Here is a 23,270-nt window from a genome sequence, read left to right on the forward strand (position 1 = left end):
CACCCTCTACTTTCATTTGTCCTTGATCAAACATGTTCTATTCAAACACAGGTCATCAAGAGACACTCACCTGGCCTTGGATTTCTTATTTGCAGTACTTTCAAAGGATGATGCGTCCACCTGTATCTCATCTTCATCCTGCAGAGCCGCATCCAACGCGGCCTGGACTTTGGGGGCAATGGCGGGGCCCTCATAGTCCCTGGTGGTCCGGCTGGGCATGTCCAGCTCTAATAGCACGATGTTTTCTGCCTGCAGAAGCACAGCCGTAACCAGCTAGGTTGGTTTCCCATCAGACATGAGAGTACAAGCAATGTAGACCCCTTCCAAAAACAGAACTGCAAATTGCTTGCTACTCAGAGCCTACTGAGAACCTGCCTAGAAGTGATGTAGTTTTGTAACTTTCTTCCTGGTGGGATTACAGATGGTTTTTATTTTCTTCTCTAGGCTTTTTTCTATTTTCCTTTTGTAAAAAAAAATTTTTTTAAACAATGAATATGTATTATACCCTAAGGGGAATAATAATAAATTAAGTAAAACCCATTTGTTGTAGACAATGTAAAAATACAAAAAGGTATAAAGAAGAAAATAGTAATCACGAATAATCTCACCACCTACAGCAGCTTTGGTGAATGTTTTAGTTAGGCAGGTATGGTGTATGTGTGCGGAGAGTGTGTGTGGCAGTGTCTGTAACCACATTTTCAAAATCAGTCTGGGGGGAAAAAATAATAAAAATAATAAGGCCTCATAATCGGCCTTGTGGATAGATTCCTTCACTTGATATCCTGTGGTGGGCCTTTTCCTAGCTCCTACATACCAAGGCACATGCATAAAGGAAGAGCCCAGGTTACACATCTTGTCCTCTAGCTCCTCCCACTCAGTGGAGTTCAGGCCCCAGCGCTCCAGAGCAGGCAGAAGGGGCCACTGCAGGGAGATGGTGAGGAGAGGGTGTGGCTCTATTTCTCAATTTTATATACTGAGATACAGCTTAAAATTTCTCTTAATGGAGTGGGTCTACTGCTAAAAACATCTAAGAGCCACCGCTTTAAATTCTACCTTTGGCTCAGGTTAGCTCCCTGGAAACCCACATATTTGATTTGTAGGCTTTAAAAGCATGTTTTTGGCTTAAGACATGAAATAACCAGAAAGATATGCACCCTCTGAAACTGCTAGAAAAATGCTTCTGAGGCGTCCGACACATCACTCATCTTCCACTATATAAAACCCTATCTAATATATCTTTTTTGCTTTTTTTTCTTTATTTTAAATAACTCGATGCCAGGAAGAACAGCACCTGAGGAGCTAACTAATCCTAATCTGTTTTGCTGTGGTTGCCAAGGGAGACTCAAAAATATTTTAAATGAAAATCTTTCATTATCAAAAAAATAGAGGTTCCCTACTGAGAATTATAAAATACAGATGAGCAAATAGAAGAAAATTTAAATTGAGTGCACTTCTATTAACCAGGAATAACCAGTTCACATTTCTATATATTTTTGCCCCAGATTTTTTTAATTCACATATACACCTGCAGTACCAATTGTTTCATAACATAACAATACATCATGTCTCCTGGTTCATCCACTTACCAGTTACCTACTAAGCCACAGGACTACTCATAGAGTAGGTGGGAGGGTTTAGTAGAGAAAGCAATAAAGCACTGAGTACACTGCCTGGCACACAGCAAGAGCTTATAAATAGAAGCACATACAGTATTATTATATGTTTGGGTCATTAAATGGGCCTTAATTATGGCACTTTAAATAACTACATGATTGCCCCACTTTATGTTAAATGGAAGTACCGTAACTCCTTCAGCACATCTCCATCTCCCGTCACTGACACCAGCACTCTTCCCAGGCTTCCCACAGGCGATCCTAAAGCTCATCATTAATGTTTATTGACCATTATGGGCAGGATGCTTGTACTCTCCTCCTTCCCTAGTCCTGATTTTCTAAACCTCATTCTATTTTACCTTTTTATGTATAATGATTTGTTGCTGTTTTTTTTATTTGTTATTTTTTGTTAAAATTGTTATGTTAATATAAGTTTCCTCAGGTGCCTCTGGAAAGAGTCAGGATGAAAACTGTGACTTTGCAGAACGGCGCTAAGGGTTTACATGAATCTAAACTCCTCTAAAAGAGAGGGCAGAGGAACGCAAGGACAATCTCCTCACCCGATATCGGGCCTCTGGACGAATCATCATGGACATTCTCGCATGCTGGCTCAACGGTCTCTTATATCCCACAGCGGAGACTGGCCGCTTCATCATCTGCTGATTCCTGGAAAGGGACTGCAGTGGTTAAAGCCCTGGCTGGCGTGTTCCACAGTCCCAGGGTTGGTCCTGTGGAACCAGCACCCAGAAGACCCCAAGCCTGCTTAAACAGACCCTGGAGCAAGTGACTCCCTGGACTGAGGGCTGACATGGAGGCGATGCAGGAGCTGCTGATACCACCTGCCCGAGCTGCTTTCTTAGATGGTCGGCATGAAGCATAGCTGTCAACACTCCCCACCCCTGCGTCCTTGGCAGACATCTCCCATTTTTCCAGCAGGACCCAGACTATACTGAGAGTCCTTCTCAACGCTGGGTCGGACTGACACACAAGATAACACCTGTGTACTGCCCCTCACTTGGCCTAGCACGCTTCACCTGACAGCTGGGGAAGCTGAAATGAGGAACTTGGGAAAGGTCATTAGTTCACTGTGACAAAGTCTCCCAGTTCCTAATACTGTACTCATCGTCAAACTTTTATCTCATGGAACTATGACCATCACAAAATCAGAGATACAACTGGTTGCAACTTTAAATGAATCAAACTGCATTCTTACCATACCCCTCTGGCCAAGTCCAGCTTATCAACATTCTTTCCCTCTTCCTAACCTTAAGTCTACTTAAAGGCAATAGTGACTTACTCCAGTCTGGTTATAGGATGTAATTTCCAATGATCTTCCTCTTCATCAAAGAAGGATCTATTCATAATTTTACTTTTTTCTTCCAGAGGGATAAAGTTTTCTATAATAAGATGCCTGTAAGAGCACACATACAAGGGTGAATACAGATAAAGAAAGAATACACGTGGAGTGTTGGCGATCTGTAGTAATTAGATAAGTCAAGTCACTCAGCAAACATATACTAAGCAGGTACTATGAGTGTACCATCATACAAAGAACTGTGATACAGACACGCATGACACTTGATCCCTGCCTGAAACAGAGAGGTGACAGTGCAGCACTCTTAGGTATGACAGATGCTGACAGTTGTCTGCCCTAGAAATATGGAGAGGTCACTTCTGCCCAAGGAGGAGCAGCTTGAGGTGAAAGAACTGAAGAGGGAGGTGGTGCCTGGGCCATATTGGAGTGACCTGTGCTCTTTGAAGTACCTTTTGGAGGGCGACTGGTACTGCTAACCCAGCTCATTAACTTCAATATGCTGAAAACAGCTTAGAAATTTAACTGCCTTCCTCCAATCCCTGGGATTGTTGCCAGAGATGGAAAATTCCACATTCTAATCATCAGGACAAAGAACAGAACCAAATGGATTTCAGTCCCTTAGACTTCTCAGAATGGAAACCATTCCTGACACAAGGCTGCGTGAGAAGCGACCAGGGAACATGGCAAACAATGAAACTGGAGCCCACTGGATTGTGTCTCGCCATGGTGATGACTATCTCCTGCCACATCTCTGCATTCACTCTTTCAAAACCTTAGGGAAGAACAATGTCAAAGGGGTGTTAACGTGAGAGAGATGCACAACAAACACCAGAGGTGAAGGGTACTGGCTGTAAGAAACAGGTTGAATCACTTTTTAGTTAAAAGATGTAAGAGCTATAACAATAAAAACGCCTTCTTTAGAGAAAAAATACAGTATTTTGGAGAGATAAAATTTTCTCTTCATTTTATCTGACATTTAAGAAATTATTTTTCATACCATACATTTAGTTTTTTTCTGATTTTAAAGGGCCTATTTACACATTAGGAAATTTGAAAAATATCACTGCACACAATATCACTATGCAGAGATAGCTATTATTAATATTTTGCCATATTTTGTTCTTATCTTTCTCCAGGTGCGCATACCTAGAAAGAGGATTGGTACATACATTTAAATTTTTTTAATTTCAACCTTTTTAAAAAAATTATTATTATTATTTTTAAGCATATCTTTATTGATTTCAGAGAGAGGAAAGGAGGGGGAGAGAGAGAGAGAGAGAGAGAGAGAGAAAAACATCAATCATGAGAGAGTCATTGATTGGCTGCCTCCTGCACACCCCTGAATGGGGGTCGAGCCCACAACCGGGGCATGTGTCCTGACCGGGAATGGAATCCCCATAGCCTGGATCCTAGGTTGATGCTCAACCACTGAGCCACGCCCAGCCAGGCTTAAAAAATTATTGATGTTAGAGAGAAGAAGGGGGGAGAGAGAGAGAAAAACATCGATTTGCTGTTCCACTCATTCGTGCACTCATTGGTTGCTTCCTGTATGTGCCGTGCCCAGGGATTGAAACCCACAACTTTGGCATATCGGGATAACACTCTAACCAGCTGAGCTACCTGGCCAGGGTAAATATATATATTTTTAAAACTGACTTGTATACTTTAAATAGGTGAACTGTAAGGTTTGTGAATTATATTTCAATGAAGCCTTTTAAAAATAGCATTGTGGTTATGTATGTAAATATGTAGGAGTGACATAACATGAGATAAAATTTGCTTTAAAATATTTTTACAAAAGACAGATGACAAAAGATGGTTTATCACTGAATCTGGGTGATGGGCATTTGAGTATTCTTTATACCATTCAGAAAATTCCAGTTAATAAAAGACTCCTTATCAATAGATAAAGGTGAGGCCAGAGTCTTGAAAAGCTTTAGGAAGGCAGAGTGAAAGGAAACTTGGAGATCATCTGGTGAAATCATTCAGTTAACAGATGAAGCCCAGAGACAGAAAGTGACTTTCTCAACAATAAAGAGATGACAAAGTGGCAGGAGACGAGCTGGAGAGAAGGGGCCCTGTCCTCAGGGAAGTGTTTCTTACTTAACAAACAACAACCCAGCAAGTGGCTGGGGCGCCATGGAAGACCCAGAACTTACTTGAGTTTCAGCTCCCTGGTGAGCTCATTCTGAGTCTGCTCCAGCTCCTGACGCTCCTTGATGTGCTCTTCCTGGAGATCGTGGATCTCTGCCTTCACTGCCTGAAGCTTGGAGAAGAGCTGGAACCCAGGGGAGAGGCAGTTGAGGAGGGCAGCTCTCCAGACAATGAGCTCGCCCTTTCCCCCAAGCCTCAAGACACCTCTCCCTGGTCTTGTTCCTTTTATACCTTTTTGAGTTTTTTGGTCTTGATGTCCACCTCTTGTTGCAACGAGCTGTATGTCTCTTTAAGTTCCAAGGTCTCCTCATCTCGACTTTCCATCTGTTGCTGGATTTCTCTTTCTCGACGTTTCTGAGCAACATTCCAAAATTCATCAGCTTGCCTAGGGACAATGTCTATACAAGAATAATAGGGCAGGGCTGCTCCAGATCAGGGTCTCCCACTAGGAAGGAACGACCACAGCTCACTTCCATTCCCTTTGAAGAGTCTAATATAAGAGATACTTGCTTTGTAGCATGAACGTGCCTTACCCCACCACATTCTCCCCAAAAAGGTATGAAAAGTTACCTGCTCTGCAATTTCCTGTCGTTTTTGCTCCAGGATTTTCTGCTGTTCATTGGTATGATCTACTATATTTTTTCCTCCAACAAGCAGCTTACTCTCCATGGCCTGAATGAGAAAAAAGTAGAATCCATCTTGTGATCTCCCTCAGAAATTACCTCCTCACAGGAAGCTTGGAATGGGCCAAAGGGGGTGCACTCTGGGGGGAAAATATATTGTGTTCAGCTGTGTCCTGTGCATCACTGGGATGGATCTGAGGTGGCTCCACCTTGCGAATGCTGAAGATATTGCTTCTCTAGACATACACAAACTTCAGCTTTCGTTAAAAAAAATGTTTTCAGTATGAATCGCAAAGCTGAGAGTCCACTGAGGGCCACAGACAAGTAAGCAGGCTCTTACCATATGTGTCAGAAGCCATCATGAGGAAAAGACCAAGTAATAATGGGAGGGGCACACTGAGGGAGAGAGAATTCAGGCTTTTGGAGGGGTCAGGGAAAGCTTCCTGTCTCAGGGACATCTGCACAGAGTGCTGAAGCAAAAATAGGAATCAACTAAGAAAAAAATATTTGTGTGAGAGGGTAGGATAGGGAGTGGTGATACATGAAGTTGGCAAAGCAATCAGGGGTCAGTCGGTTCAACAACCTCAAAGCTCTGTTATGGGAGACTAAACTTGATCCTGAGAACAGCAGCAAACACTGTCATGTTCTTTGAGCATGATGGCACACAATCAGATTTATGTTTTAGAAACATTACTCCCATGCCACAAGAAGAATGAGTGGAAAAGGGTAGGCTGAGTGCAGGGAGACCAGGCAGGCAGCTGTTTTGAGGGTCCAGGCCTGGGCTAGGGCAGTAGTGGTGGGGAAAGCAATGGGGATGATGGGTCCAAGAGATCCTAATGAGACAGGAGTCAGAGGCGGTGGGACTGACTGGGCCCTAAGGGAGAGGGAGAGGCAGATCCTAGGAGTCTGTCTAGTTTGAGAAAAAGGTGGGCAGGTTCTGGGTGCCTGGGGGCATCTCTGTGGAAATGTCTAGTAGGCTGAGGCTATCAGCTTGGATGTTAGGAGACAGCTCTGGGTTGGTTATACAGACTGGGAGCCTTCAACATTTAGATGCTTGTTGAAGACACTGGGATGATTTGCACCTGAAAAGCATGGAATCCAAAAGCTCCACAACCTTGCTTTTAAGAAACTTATTAACATTAACTGTAGCCCTGCTGCCATCTTTCAATGTGTCTGTGAGACTGTTTCCTTGACTCTTAAAATAAAGAGGCTGGACTGATTGCTACTCCCATTTAACACCCACTCGCCTGCCACACACACACACCTTCCAGCTCTAAATTCTTTTGTCCTATGATTTTATAGCAGTGAGGGGTTGGGAAAGACAGAAGTAATGTCATTCTCCCATAAACAAAGCTATCAGTATGAATCACCAAAGCTGTGTTAAGAGATTCAGTGATCTTGAGGTAATGCTGAGTCCGGCCACACTGGGCTTCTGAGAGTTGCCTAAATGCACCAGGTAGTTTAGGGAGTCTAGGCGTTCCCGAGCCTGAATAACAGAAGTGATCCTAAAACACAGCACACAAATCAAACATGGACACTCCCAGTTACACTTCACTGCAGGAGCAAGGAGGGGTGACGTGGTGTTTGACATAATGGAACCCCATAGAAAGCCCTTCCCTGGAACAAAATTACCTCCTAATTACTTTGTACACGAATCCATTTTTACATTACGTCTTGAAAGTCCTGGTAAGGACCCCTGTGTCTGAAGTAAATTAGTACCCAGCTCTGTGTAGGGGCCACTGTGAGCCACAGATAAAGTATGGCTTCATATAGTAAGGGAAGGGGAGGTGAGAGAGAGATCACTTGTCATTTTTAAATTAATAAACATAGATACATTTTAGAGTAGAAATCAAAAGTTTGCATAAATCCAATGCAATAGAACCCACTCAACATGTCAAAGGAATTCTGGCTTGTGGTCAGGCAGTGGTCATCCTAGGATGCCAGGGATAGCTCTGCACCCTCCTCTGCCATTAAAGCCCTGTGGCAGCCAGAGTCCAAGCACCTGATGGAGCAGTACAAGGCCACCAGGGAGAAGATTCAACACAGGGAGCCTCCTTGCTCTAGAGTACTACCCTGGCACACAGGGTTGGAGGTTGGGGGGAGGGTTTGACTACAGGGAGCATTTGTGGGGTGATGAAACTGTTCTGTATCTTGTGTGATCACTGCACTGCATATTAAAATCACAATGAGCCCTGGCTGGTGTGGCTCCGTTGGTTGGGTGTTCTCCTGTGCACTGAGGGGTTGCCGGTTCGATTCCCAGTCAGGGCACATGCCTGGGATGTGGGCTCAATCCCCAGTAGGGGGCGTGCAGGAGGCAGCCAATTGATGTTTCTCTCTCCCCCCTTCCTCTTTCTCTAAAAATCAATTTTAAAATATATATAAGCCACAATGAGTTACCATTTTATATTTACTAGATATACAAAAAAAGTCTGATGATCACAAGTGTTGGTAAGGATGAGAAGCAACCTGATCTCGTAGGCTCCTGGTGGAAGTTTCAATTCACAGGGCCACTTTAGAAAACAACTTGTCATCATCTAGTAAAGTTGAAGCTGCTCATACTCTAGGACCTAGCGGTGCCAGACAAGTAATTCTTGTATGAACATGTTCTCCTGGAGCCAAGTACAAGAATGTTCATAGCAGAAAAAGGAAACAACCCACAGTCTCAGGAGAATGGAATACTCGGAATTCTCCGAACAGTAATAATGAATGAATCACAGGTCAGGCATCAATATGGGTAAATCTCATTAACATAATATTGAGTGAATAAAAGCAAATTGCAGCAGTGAGAATCCATTTATATAAAAGTAAAAAAAGATGTGAAACTAAAACTATCTTTAACTTAGAGATATATACATATATGGGAAACTACAAAGAAAATAAACCAACAAATCCAAGATAATGGTTACCTGGTGGGGGCACACACAAAGGATTTGTAAAGACATGGCTGTTGTTCTGTTTGTTACACTGGGTGGGTGGAGGGTAACGTGGGTGTTAGTTTTATCGCTGCTTTTTATACCTTGCACATATGTAATAATTATTCTTACTGTGAATTCAAAATTTAATTTTTTTTAATTTAGAAAAATTTTTGTTCTTCATTCAATACAATTCGACAAATGTTTATCGGCACTAGATACATCATCCCTCATATCATTTTTTTCTTTTTATAAAGCAAAAGGCTTTGAAAGAAACAAAGGGGCCCAGGAAGGGAAGGGCCTAGTACCTTGATTTTGGCGCCCAGCATCTCGGCAGCATCCTTCTCGCGCCGCAGGTCCTCCATCTTCTTCTCCTTCTCTCTCAGCAGCTTCATCTTCTCCTCTGCAACCAGGCTGTGGTCCTCGACGATGGCCCGCTTCTCAGTCTCCAGCTTCTCCTGCTGTTCCCGCCAGTAGTCGTCCTTCTCATCACCTTCCTCCTCGCCCTCCTCCCCCTCCTCCTCCTCCTCTTCCCCGCCGCCCTCCCTCCGCTTCTCTCGCCTCTTTTTCCTGCCAATGGACCGTTTTTCCAGCTGGGCCTTAAGCCGAGCAATCTCTTCCTGGAATTCTCGAAGAAGGGCATCCTTGGGGTCCTCGTTGACTCTTGGCTTGTTCTTAATGTTTTTGGCACGGTTGGCATATCTCAGAGTGGTCAGAGTCTCTTCCACATTGTAAGAGGCAGGCCCCACATTGGCCACCATAACAGTTTTAGCATTGCCACCGAGAGAATCTTGGAGGAGCCTGGTAAGCTTTGAGTCCCGATACGGAATGTGAGTGCTTTTGCCATCCACCAGGGCAGAGATGACATTACCCAAGGCTGACAGGGACAGGTTGATCTTGGTCGCTTCCTTCAGTCTTTCCCCTTGGGCACCAGTCTTGGCTTGCCGCTCGCTGCCAGCAAGGTCTACAAGGTTCAGTTTCCCTACACGGATGTGGTTTTCTCCATCGAGGCCCACCTCACTGCACTCGATGGTGATGACAAAAATTGCGTGAGAACGCGAACTGTGCTCATTCATGTTGGTAGCACCAACCGAACGGTTCTGGTTCCCCACATTCATCACGTGCTCTATTTCCTTCACGCTCTTGGTGACAAAGGAAGACAGGTCTTTCACATACACTCCAGTGTCAGGCCTCTCTTTGAGCTCAAGCCTTTTGGTCTGATCCTTTGAGAGCAGATCTCGGATCTCCTCCTGGTAGATCTCTAAGTAAGAAGCCCTGACCAGGTACTGCTGATTCTGGGATCGAGAGATATGGGTGAAGATGTGATCAAATGAGTTAGGGATGACCCCTCTTTTTTCAGGGTCACCACGGACTCCTTCCATTGTGTAGGTTTTCCCAGTCCCGGTTTGTCCATAGGCAAAAATCGTCCCATTGAAACCCTGCAGAACAGAGTCCACGAGCGGTCGGAATGTCTCATCATAGAGTTCAAATTGCTTGGCATTCCAGTCGTAGACTGCATCAAAGGTGAAGGTCTTGGGCATTTCGTGGGTCACTCCTCTGGGGTTCTTCACAGACACCTGCCCCAGCTTCACATCCACATCTACCACCTTGTCATACGAAGCGGCCTTTTCCTTGCCATTCATGGGCCGACAGCGAACCACCACCCTGACTGACTCTGAGCTTTTTAACTTGGACATGATGAACTTGGACCAGGTCAACCTTGAAGGCTATGAATGTCTCAGGATGCTAAGGTCCTAGAAAAGAAAGCAAAAGTAAGTAAGGGCAGTACAGTTGTCATTCGAGGCTGCTCAAAAGCAGCTGACACACCCAAGTCACTTTCATCTTGCTAGCCTTCTGATAGCTACTTTTTTTTCTTTTTTAAAAACTTTTATTAATTTCTTTATTTTTCAGCTACAGTTTACTTTCACTATTATTTTGTATTGGTTTCAGGTGTACAGAGTAGTGGTTAGACAATCACATACTTTACAAAGTATTTCCCCTAGGAATTCCAGTACCCTACCCACCTGGCACCATACATAGTTATCCCAATACTACTGACTATATCTGACAGCTACATTTAATAACTTTAGTACACTGTATTTTCTCACAGGATCTTAACCAACTTCAGTGGAAAAAATGAAAACTCTAATCCACCAATAGTGTTAACTAGCTTGTCCTCCCTTCAACCAATATTTTATCTTATACTACAGGTTGAGGCAGCTGGAAACATTTCAGAAGCCTGAGTAATCTTATATCCTGTTGAACTACTACAACCTCTGCATAAAGCAATTTGGAACCATCTATCAAAATTTTATTTATTTATTTATTTTTTAAATATATCTTTATTGATTTCAGAGAGAGGAAGGGAGAGGGAGAGACAGAGATAGAAACATCAATGATGAGAGAGTCATTGATCGAGCCCGCAACCTGGGCATGTGCCCTGACCGGGAATCGAACCCTGATCGCTTGGATCCTAGGTCGATGCTCAACCGCTGAGCCACGCCCAGCCGGGCTCTATCAAAATTTTAAATGCACATACTTTTGATCTAGCAGTTGCAACGCTAACAATTTATCTTACAGATACAAGGATATTTGTTGTGGCAGCAGTAGACTATGGATAACCCCAATTCCCATCAAAAGGGGGTTGATTAAATAAATTAAATATATTTAACCCTTTGGGGTCATATTAAATTTGGACATGGGTGTCGTACTGGTCGGAATTAATTTCCACTGAAAGAGGAGTGATACATAACATGCAAGATTATGAAGGATAAACAAGAGAAATTATGAACTGATACATGAATGAATAGAGTTAAGATTCGTACGGTTCCTTGTTGTGGTGGCTGAGAGCAGACATACGACCGGAAGGGTAAAAAAGCTTTGGTGGCTGAGAGTAGACAAACGACTGCAAAGGGTTAACATATGTAGTGGAATCCTATGCAGTTACTAAAAAGAATGTGCTGATCTAAATGTAGCCCTATACTAAGATATGTTAAGTGGAAAAACTAGATGAGGAACAGTGTGTATCGTATAGTTTACACAGTGCGTTAGGAGGGGGATATATGCATGTTTATGCTTGATATGCAGACCACATTATTAGAAGTACACACGTAAAAGCAGTAATAGTAGCAGCCTGCAGGGGAACTATGGGCCTAGGGGACTCAGAGGTCTACAGAGATAAAAAACACACAAAACTTCCCACTGTATGCTCCTTTGTACTGTTTGAATTTCCTATCTTGTGCTGATAATACTTTTCCATTCCAAAATCATAAAACAATGGTTTGTGCAAAATGTATTCAAATAAATGAGGATGTGAGATAACACATTACATAGAAAGCAATTACCTAATCAACAAATTTAATACAATTTGAATGCAAATAAGAAAATAGCCCTAGCCGGTAAGCTCAGTGGTTTCAGCGTCAAGGGCAAGTACCTACGTTGCAGGTTCGACCTCAGCCTCCGTCGGGGCAGGTGCGGGAGGCAACCAGTCAATGTGTCTCTCTCACATCGATATTTCTCCTTCTCTCTCTTTTCCCCTCCCTCCCATCCACTCTCTAAAAAGCAATGGAAGAAATATCCTCGGGAGAGGATTATAAATAAATAAATAAATAAATAAATAAATAAATAAATAAATAAATAAATAAATAAATAAAAAATAAATAAATAAATAAATAAATAAATCTTCATTTGGTGCCAGAAAACTCAAGGAACAGAAGAAAGGGTGATTAGAGTCTTTTGGAAGAAGTAGGGAGCAAGGACCTCAAACTCCTGAAAACCTCAGTGCAGGGTTTTTTAAATAGGTAATTCACATGGTTCTTGATTCAAAAGGCCCTTGGGTGACAGTTCCCTCTACTTCACCTGCTTTCCAACCACTCAGTTCCCTGCCCATGAGGCAGTGTTATTAGGTTTTAATCTTCCTGAGCTAATGTATAACAAGCAAGTATGTATTAACATATACTTTCCCCCTCCCTTTGTACACAAGCATAGTATGTTATACACAGTAATGCAGTGTCCTGCATCTTCTTTTTCTCACTAAACCATGTATCTTGGAGTTTGTTTCTTCAGGAAATCTAAAGCTGCCTCATTCTTTATGAAAGCAGCTATATATCCCACTGTATGGAAGCATCATAATTTATTTAACCACTACCCTAGCACTTCAGCTGTTTCTGATTTTTCCTATGAAAAACCTAGGAACACAACCTTTCATGTGTGGGAAAGTATGTGTAACATAAATTTCTAAAAGTGCAATTCCTGGATTACAAGACATATGCATTTGTAATTTTAATAGACACTTACAGCAGTGATACAATATATTTTTTATTTGTGAGAATTACCTATTCCCTGCCAACAAAAGGGAGAGGGCCAATGTGAAGCAGTGGCTGGCCACTCTAGGCATACATGCTGAAGCTTAATAAACAGTGAAAGTCAGTATGTCTCCCATTGATCTTTCATTAAAAAAACTGTTCTGCTGCTTAGCACATGGAAACATAAAAAGCTGTTTTCATACTTCTTAGTTGTTACATGTAATAAAATAATGTTGTCTAGAATAAAGAAGCGGAAAACCTCCTACCCTCCCTGAACCCCTTTTCTGTAAAATCTGTAAAACTGGAATCACTGTTCTTCCTTTAAATGAGGGATGGGGAATGTCCGAACTGTGGGCCATATATGGCCACGAATATTTTGGTCTGGCCCTGCCAAGGCAACCACAGGTGGAACTCGAAATTCAATAAATCTAGGAGCTTTTTTTAAAAAAATATCTCTTTATTGATTTCAGAGAGGGAAGGAGAGGGAGAGAAATAGAAACATCAATGATGAGAGAGTCATTGATCAGCTGCCTCCTGCATGCCCCCTACGGGGGATCAAGCCCGCAACCCGGGCATGTGCCCTGACCGGGAATCTAACTTCGATCTCCTGGATCATAGGTTGATGCTCAATCACTGAGCCATGCCAGCCGGGCAAGGAGCTCTTTTCATAGCTAATTTTTAAGTTGATAATTTTGTATGGCCTGTGAATAATATTATAAATATACAAATGACCTTTGGCAGAAAAAAGGTTCCCCACTCCTGCTTTAAATGCTTATGAGACTAATAGGCACTTAGAAAGATGGAAGTGCTTTGTGAACTAATATAAAGCTGGATTAAAAATAATTAACACAGATCCATCTAAATGACCCGGCAAAGGGTCATTCTAGAGATTACCAGTCAGCCCTAATTTTAGGCATTAAACATCACTAGATTAGCATTTTCCCTTCTTCCATTGGGAGTCATCATCCTAAAAAAATTAATCAGATTAAATTGAGATCCAAATACCTAACTAATGTTCAATTAGAAGTAAATCTCAAGCCATTTTTGGTTTGTTTGTTTTTGTAAATCCCCACTAGAGGATTTTTTTCCACTGATTTTTTTTTTTTTTTTTTTTTTTTTTTTTTAGAGAGAGTGAAGAGGAGGAAGGAGGGGGAGGCGGAGAAAGAGAGAAACATCTTTCTGTTGCTTTCTGTACGTGCCCCAACCGGGGATACGCAAGGCAGGTATGCGACCCGAACCAGCAACCTTCTGGTGCACAAGACAACTTTCAATCAACTAAGCCACTCCAGCTGGGCAAATGTCAAGCCATTTAAAGAAAACTATGTAAAAGGCAGCCCTTTCACCCATCCCCTTCTAGATGCTATTAAATTTTTGCCCGACGAGAAGGAACCAGGTGTTGGAACGGCCAGTCCGCCTGCCGAGTCTTCTTTCCCAGGGAATGGCTCCAGGCTACAGCTGTGGCTAATCCCTTGCCTGTCTCTCCCTCCCTTTGAACGAAATGTCTAGGTGCCGCTCTGGCTGGTGTGGCTTAGTGGGTAGGGCGTCGCCCACACACTGAAGGGCCTCAGGTTCGTTTCCCGGTCAGGGACACATACCTGGGTTGCAGGTTCGATCCCTGGCCCTGGTCGGGGCACTCGAGGGAGGCCACCAATGGATGTGTCTCGCTCGCAGAGATGTTTTTCTCTCTCTCCCCTTCTCTCCCTCTCCCTCCCTCCCTTCCACTCTCTGAAAGGCAATGGAAAAAATGTCCTCGGGTGAGGAATAACAACAAAACGTCTAGGTGCCAAGCTCAAATCCCATGCCCTTAGCCTCCTGTGGGGAGGTCTCTGCTGCAGTGCGTGGGACAGACAGGCAAGATCCCTGACTTGAAGGAGTAACAGAAAGGTAAGGGGGTGGGTGGGGAACAGGTCAGCGAAGATGACCCATTCTTCTGCACTACAGACCCCAGAAGGGGCAGAGCTGTCCAGCTTTCACCTATCAAAACCATGTGTCCCCAAGCTCGTTAAAAAAAGCCTGCAGCAGGCTGACTGATGTTCAGCTGCTTCTGTTACAGCCCCCTGTATTTTTTGAGCTCTCCAAAACAATAAAAACAAAAGAATGATAATGACCTACAATATTCTTAAAAATCTTTTAAAAAGAAGGAATTCCCAAAGCTCCAGTCCCCTTAATTAAATCTCAACTCAGCACACAGAACACCATTTCTTTTCTGAACTCACTGAGCTCAACTGAACTAGTCATGTCTTATTGATGTATTATTTCAGGAAGATGGACTAATTTAATTTCCTGCCACCAGGGCTTAAAGTCTTGCTCTGGGTCAGCCTCAAAAAAGAGGGTTTTCTTGGAAGGAATGCCTTGCTACTCTCTTTACTTTATTATCTTCCTTACTCTTCTTCTACTGGTCCAATTACAGTGATAAATCTTTAGAGGAACTAAGGGGATTGCCAGGAATGACGGAACCACCGGTCAGCAGCTCATCACCTTCATCCTAAATTCTTTTTCTACTAGAACCTGTCATTCTGATGTTAACAAGTACCGTTTTAATGGCTACTGCACGTGAAAAATTGAGTTTTTCCACAACTTCATCTCTTTGTCCTCAGCAGAAATCAGTTACACATTTCTCAGGAAAGCCACATTCTTCCAGACCACTCTCTACCTCTTCCCTGTTTGGATTCATATACACTCTCACCTTTGCTAGTTCTCATGAAGTCTTACCTCAAATTCTAGAACTAGGTGTGGATTGACTTCTCAACAACTATTGGCTTCCTGTAGAGATTCTAGGATAAAGGTCAGAAACTGGTCACATTCTACCTGAAGCATTTTATTTGACCCACCTCTGGTTAAAATAGAGAGAGAAAAAACCCTTCAGCAATTCCACTTTTATATATGTGTATGTCTTAGTGAAAAACCTTCGCACAGAGGCACAAAGATGCTTTTTGAAGCACAGTTAAAATAGGAGGAAAACTGAAAACAACCTAAAAATCCATTTATAGGGGAATCAAAAAATAAAATATGATATGCTCATATTATAAACAGTAAACTATTCAGTAATTAAAAGGAATAAATTAGAGCAGGAGTCAGCAAACTACAGCCCACAGGCCAAATCTGGCCCACAGCCTGTTTTGTAAACAAAGTTTTATTGTAACACAACTATAATCCTTTGTTTACATATTATCTATGTATGGCTGCATTAGCTATAAAATAGGAGTAGGTGCAGCAGAAATAGTATGGCCCACAAAACCTAAACTATTTACTACCTGATCTTTTACAGAAAGTCTGCCAACACTGAATTAAGAGTGTTACAGGATGGGGAAAAAAGTGGGTTTACAGTTGTATGCAAAACACAGAGTTTATTGTTAAATTATTACTTATTCATTATTGTATTATTTTCCATTTGAACAACTGTAAACATAGTTTTGCCCCACACTGTATATATTTACATGGATATATAAAAAGGTTGAGTAAAAAAGCAAGCTACAGAGTAATAATTATAATTAAAAACATAAAACACTATGGTGCTCATTTCTATATAAGTATAAAAAACAGGACAGGAGGATATACAATGATTTATGATACTGGGCAGAGGAACTGTGGAGAAGGGGACTAGAAATGGGAAAGATGTTTCAATTTTATCAATAATATTTTATCATTTCTCTTCCAAAACAATAAAAAGTAGGGGAATGAGGCTGGAAGGAAATAAGAGAAAATGTTAACTGTCAATTCTGGCTGTTTCCTATTTATTCTCCAAATGTTTAAAATTTCTTAAAAAAAAAAAAAAATCCCACCCATCTTACTTTTTTTAAAAAATCCTCACCCAAGGATATATTTGTTACTGGTTTTGAGAGAGAGAGAAAGTGAGAGAAAGAGAAATCCACGTGAGAAAACATCGATTGTCTGCCTACCCTATCTGCCCCAACCAGGATGGAACCCACAACCTGGGTATGAGCCCTAAGGAGGAATCAAACCCACATCCTTTTGGTATATGGGATGATGCTTCAACCACTGAGCCACCCAACCGGGCTCACATTTTTAAAAGAACAACAAAAAACAGAAAACATCTGGCTGGTGTAGCTCAGTTGGAACGTCATCCCACACACCAAAAGGTGGTGGGTTCAATTCCTGGCAAAGGTACATACCCAGGCTGTGGGCTCTTTCGGTGAGGGCACTTGTGGGAGGCCACAGATCAGTGTTTCTCTCTCACATCGAGGTTTGTTTTTTGTTTCTTCCCCTCCCTTCCCCTTTCTCCCTTCCCTTCTCCCCCCTCCCTCCTTCCCGTCTTCTCAAAAAAAAGAAAAGAAAAAGGCAGATTTTTCTGCTTCTCTGGAAGAATGGGATACCACGCCCCAAGTGGCAGCAATGTGAACTGAGCAACAGGTGCCTCTCTATACCTCCCCGCCCCCACGCCCTGCTGTCTCATACCCATCATGCTTTGCTCATTTATACTTCCCGCCTGGCTCCTGCAGGAATCTCTATCTATGACCAAATTCATGAACACATGATGGGATTAAGAAAAGTCCACCATGCTAGTCCATCTTTTAAAATGACATTTACCAAGGTCTTGCTGCAATGACATGGAAAATGCTCACCATAAATGAAAAGCAGTTTACGAAATTGAATGCACGCAGTCAAAACAGGACATAGCATACTCTCTCTCTCCCATTTTTTTTTTGGGAGGCAACCTAATTTTTGGAGGCCTTGCTTCGGCAAGGCTGGAAAAGCGGTTAAAAAACAGACAAGAGTATTAAAACCGATATAGCCCAGCCCGGTGCACTGAGTCCAAACAGAGCTTTGGTTTCTCTGCCGGCTTCAGGCGCTCTCGCCAAGCGAAAGAATAAGAAATAGCACTGCCTCGCAACTGCCGGCAAAAAAGCAATCTGCAGGCACGGCACAAAATCTATAGTGTTGTTTTTTTTTTATTGATTTGAAACGGCGGAAGTTAGACATAAAGTGCGTTTGTGATTGGCTGAGAGCTTAGGACTGCAAGCGGCTTGACATACTAATAGACGTTTTTATAATCAATGTGTCCCAGGAGAACCACCTCCCAACTGCCTCGCCTGGCTTGGGGTTACAAGGACTCCAGTGTGTGTGAAAGGCAGCCGGAGCCATAGGTCACAAGGGCCATCAAAAAAGCACTGCAACACTGGGGGGCAAGAAGGTAAAAGTAACTCCCTCATATGCCGGGCCCAAGTGGCTCAGCGGCTGAGCATCGACCTAGGACCCAAGAGATCTCAGTTCTATTCCTGGTCAGGGCTCATGCCCGGTTTCCGGCTGGATCCCAGTAAGGGGCCTGAAGGAGGCATCTGATCAATGGCTCTCTCATCATCATCATTGATGTTTCTCTCTCCCACTACCTTCCTCTCTCTGAAATCAATAGACATTAAAAAAAAAAAAGTGACTCCCTTATTACACAGTCCAAACTATCACCCTGTGCAGGTTTCTCCCAGGGGAAACAGCTGTTTCTGCTCTATCCACCTCATCTCCTTTCACAATGGTTGCTAATTGTTTTGAAGTATCAGAATTCCTTGTTTGCAATCCCTGAACCACACCAAGAGAGAAAGTCAACTCTGAGTCCCTGGTTCCCAAGATGGCCAGTTATTACAATGGGAGTTACCACAATTTTCAAAACAAGATTACTCATCTCCAGTTGAAAAATAACATCACTGCCCTGCAGAACTTTAAAAGGACTTAAGATTTGTGTTGAGGGACTAGTTCTATATGTGCGTAAAAAACATCTAGAAGGATATACAAGAGCCAGATAACAACAATGGTGGCATCTGTAGGGAGAAGAACTGGGTGGCTGAGGGCCAAGAGTGGAACAGAGACTTTTCATCATATACTCTTTGCACTTACTGAGTTTTGAATCGTAAAAAATACAATTAGAAGAAAAAAGTGATGGAAAAGTTTTGTGAAATTAATTAAACTAATATCCAGGTGTTATTTTTCTCTTTTCATCTGTCCATTTTTACTGACCACCATGAATATAAGGTAATAAAAAATGTTTTAATTGAACAAAGGGCCCTAGGAGCAAAATTACTTGTCTCGACTTTATGGTGAAGCTTCATAAAAGAGCTTCGATGAGGCCTACAGCAATGCAATCTTTACCTTTCTAATATCAATGTAGCATGTCAGGTAGCCTCAGCCTGAAAAGGCACTCAGAGCAAAGATGTCAAAATAATAGACTAATAAAATATATTCTTTTGTTATTACAGGCACTGTTTATAAAGTCATCTTTTTTGTAAGCCAAAGAGCTGTGAACTGTGAACTGTGTAGTGTGAACTGTGTAAAAACTTTCAAACTGCCCGTTATACATACAAAAGCCACATGTATCGAACTGGTACAAATTATTTGTGAAGCGTAATACTTGAAATGTAATACTCCTTGCAACAGCAACTCCATTTCTCAGAATTATTTTAAGGACATCACTGAATAACTGAAGATGTGCAAAATGTATAGACATGTTTATGTTGATCACAGCACCATCTCTGCCACTGAAATAAGGGACCAGTTAGCCCTAGGCAGTTTTGCTTAGTGGTTAGAGCATTGGCCTGTGGACTGAAAGGTCTCAGGTTTGATTCCAGCCAAGGGCATGTACCTCAGTTGCAGGCTCAATCCCCAGCCCCTGTCAGAGTGCGTGAGGGAGGCAACCAATCAATGTTTCTTTCTCTCCCTCCCTACCTCCCACTCTCCTTCTCTCTCTCTTTCCCTTTCTCTCTGAAAGGCAATGGAAAAAATATCCTCAGGTGAAGATAAAAAAAAAAAAGAATAGCAAGATACCTCTAGGTATTTACATATGGGAAGATGTTCATGACATTTTGTTGAGTGAAAAAAAAAAACCAGGCTACCAAACAGAAGAGTTATCATGGTGAGAGCTGTGTATATACCCATGTGCAGAGAAAGCTGTGGGGGAAACAGACTGAAGTCAGTGACAGTGATCAACAGGTCAGGATCTGAATTTCTGCTCTGCCACTTAGCTATAAAATTTTGAGAAAGTTACTTAAGTCATAACTTCTATAAAATGGGGTTAATAACACCACCTACCTTAAAGAACTATTCTAAGGACTAAACAAGATAATAAATTTTAAATGCTTAGCCTAGCGCAAAATGTGTAATAAAAACTCAGGAAATGCAAGCAATACTGATTTCTGGGAGTGAGCTTGCAAATGATTTCTTGGTGTCCTTTGGCCGTTTTAAGAGGTGCATGTATTCTGTTTCTTAATATCAAGTGCGGAGATGGCAATAAAGCTATTTTTTCTCTGGGAAAAATGTTTAGCACCTTGATTTCAGCTTAAGTGTCTTAGGAAGACAGGCTACTTATCTGGAAAGAAACCCGAACAAATAAATGCCTGCCCTGAATTCAAATTGATGCCATGCACTCCCTGTCATTTGATGACTGAAATGGACAAAGAAAGCATCTATCAAAGAGGAAAAGAGGGAGAGAAATTATTTTTTTGTATCCAATTGTGAAACAGTCATAGAATACATATAAAAAATATATTCAAGTCTAGAGGACAATTCTCATTCAGAATCAACGCGGATCTTGGGTTTTGCTGAATTCAATAATAAAAATTCACAGTATGTCAAGAGCTTAACGTGTATCCCTCTTCTAATCCTCAAAATCACCTGATGAGGAACAGGTATTAGCCCTCTTTCAAAAATAAGTATGGGAAGCTAAGAGAAATTAATTTGGCCAAGGTCACACAGCAATTAAGTGGAACTGTCAGGATTCAAAACCAGGTTTGTCTTATTTAAAACCCACATATAGCCCAGCCAGTGTGGCTCAGTTGTAGAGTGTCAACCCAAAAGGTCGCCGGTTGAATTCCTGCTCAGGGCACATGCCTGGGTTGCAGGATCGATCCCCAGTCGGAGGCCTGCAGGAGGCGGCTGATCAATGACTCTTTCATCATTGATGTTTCTATCTCTCTCTCCCCCTCTCCCTTTCTCTCTCTGAAAATCAATAAAGATATATTTTAAAAAAAAAAAAAAAAAAAGGGAGGTGGCCTGGAATAACAAAAAAAGATTCAGACACACCTGGGACTGAAACCCAGTCCTACCATTTCTAGTTCTAGAACTCCACGTAAGTCCACCCCTCGGAGCCTATCTGCTCCACTGTTAGGTGGGAACACCAATACCCTGCACTTTGGAGCTGTGTGAGGCTCAGAGGAGGCAAGCATTACAGTGCCTGGCCCACAGGAGGAGCTTCTGCCCTGACTCAATTTACAGGAGGAAAAAGACTCAGACTTGGAGTGGCAAGAAACATGGCACAGAGTTAATAAGTGGCAAAGTAAGCAGAAACCAGGTCGAATTGACTCCAAGGTTCATGGCCTTTTTCTACACCAGCATGTCCTAAATGTCAGTCATGGGATTGTCTCTTCACAATTTTTGCCATATCGGGGCACCACCTGTACTATTATTTACTTGAGGTTTTTCTTGAAAGCTACTTTCTTTTAATACAAATTTATTTTTTAAAAGTAACTTTAGCCCTAGCTCCGTGGTTAGAGAGTCAGCCCTCGGACTGAAGGGTCCCAGGTTCAATTCTGGCCAAGGGCATGTGCCTTGGTTGCAGGCTCGATCCGCAGCCCTGGTCAGGGTGGGGTGTGTGGGGGAGGCAACTAATCGATGTATCTCTTTCACATCAGTGTTCCCCCCACACACACACTCTCTCTCTCTCCCCCCCACCCCCTTCCACTCTCTCTAAAAAGCAATGAAAAAATATCCTCTGGTGAGAATTTTTTTTAAATGATAATAATAATCATAATAAGCAAATGCCTTAATGATGATGATATACATAAATGAACCAATAAAACAATTTTTTAAAGTAACTTTATATCCCTACGTGAATGGAAAATCAATATCATTTATTGCAAATAGAAGGTAACTGTGAAAATAAATATAAGGACATAAGAAAGCTACTAAATTCTAGTTAGACACTGTAGTTTCCCCAAGGCTGAGACCTGGTCTCTCCTGGCCAGGAAGCCAGCTTAGCAATTGTTAAGAAACAGGCTGGAACTAAACAAATATTCTCCCTGACGTAGTCAGAAGAACCAAAAGAATTTAAAAGGGAATAACTATTACTATGTCATTCAACATAATTCAGGGTGGTGTATTTGAATGTCACCTAAAATCTCCTGTCCCAGCTGGTTTAGCTCTGCAGATTCTAACCCCAACCAGATCCTCAAAATCAGAATCCCAGTTTATCAAATCCCTAGAGATCTGGGTATACATTAATGCCAGAGAAACTCTGCCCACATATGCCACCTCTACAGTAAATAGTTCCCAAAGTTGATCAAGCAGAATTCCCTATAAATCACAGAATTTATTTCAGTAATATGATGACTCAAATACTTTTTGAAAATCCCTCTCCAAAGTCCATGAGAACTATCATAGTTCACTGTCCAATTCCATAATGATATGCTTGCTCTTTTGGTTCACACAGTTCCCCAAACAGAGAACATACATATTATTTCTGATTAGTGTCACCAACCAACAGCCTGTTCAGAGAATGAAGGGTTTAAATGTTAAAGGCCCATGTTCTGGGGCACACTCATAGGGAATTATGTATCAGAAATAAAAACAGATTCAGGAGAAACAAGAAGGCTGAGAAACACTATTTTAAAAGATACTTCATGTGAATTATATCTCAATAAAGTTGTGTTTTTAAAGGTCCTTGTAGAAGATCCAAATCAAATTTTAAGAAGGAAAATGTACAGCTCTCATTTAAAACTTTTAATATTCTGCCCGGCCAGGCGTGGCTCAGCGGTAGAGCGTTGACCTAGGATCTAGGTGATCGGGAGTCGATTCCCGGTCAGGGCACATGCCCGGGATGCGGGCTCGATCCCTAGTAGGGAGCCTGCAGGAGGCAGCCGATCAATGACTCTCTCATCATTGATGTTTCTATATCTCTCTCTCCCTCCCCTTTCCTCTCTCTGAAATCAATAAAGATATATTTAAAAAATTAAAAAATAATAAAACTTTTAATATTCTAACTTTTCCCAAACCATTTATTTATAATTGTTCTGTTATGAGGCTGAGAGAGAAGCAAAGATGTTCACTGTAGCAAGCACTCTGTGATTATAAAAAGCTGGAAACAACTGTAATGCCCAATACTAGGGAAAGTTTACTAGTTCGTAATTACTAAACATGAAAACACAGGAAAATGGTTATGAAATGTTAAGTAAATGTCTGCAAATGCAAAATGGAAGATACACTTTGAACACATAAAAATATATCTGCAAGTGGATAAGTAAGTTGAAATTAAGTTAGGATACCATTTTCACAGGTAATCCCTTCCTACAAAATTGTAATAATGTCTGCCTCATCAACCTTAATTAATTAATTAATTAATCCTCACCCGA

At 41.9% G+C, this 23,270-nt stretch overlaps 1 protein-coding gene across 1 annotated transcript in view; it reads right to left on the reverse strand.

Moving 5' to 3' along the window:
- Positions 1-23,270, reverse strand: part of KIF3B (kinesin family member 3B) — a 35,201-nt gene that overhangs the window by 4,210 nt on the left and 7,721 nt on the right. Inside the window, exons 2-8 of the mRNA XM_087818806.1 lie at positions 8,926-10,371; positions 5,653-5,754; positions 5,314-5,436; positions 5,088-5,206; positions 2,911-3,024; positions 2,174-2,279; positions 71-249 (exon numbers count right to left, since the gene is read on the reverse strand). Coding sequence (XP_087674932.1) covers positions 71-249; positions 2,174-2,279; positions 2,911-3,024; positions 5,088-5,206; positions 5,314-5,436; positions 5,653-5,754; positions 8,926-10,314 — 2,132 coding nt within the window. The 5' untranslated portion in view covers positions 10,315-10,371. The remainder of the gene's footprint in view (positions 1-70; positions 250-2,173; positions 2,280-2,910; positions 3,025-5,087; positions 5,207-5,313; positions 5,437-5,652; positions 5,755-8,925; positions 10,372-23,270) is intronic.

This window comes from Miniopterus natalensis, chromosome 7, assembly GCF_054644295.1.
Source record: "Miniopterus natalensis isolate mMinNat1 chromosome 7, mMinNat1.hap1, whole genome shotgun sequence".
In the NCBI taxonomy this organism is placed as follows: Eukaryota; Metazoa; Chordata; class Mammalia; order Chiroptera; family Miniopteridae; genus Miniopterus; species Miniopterus natalensis.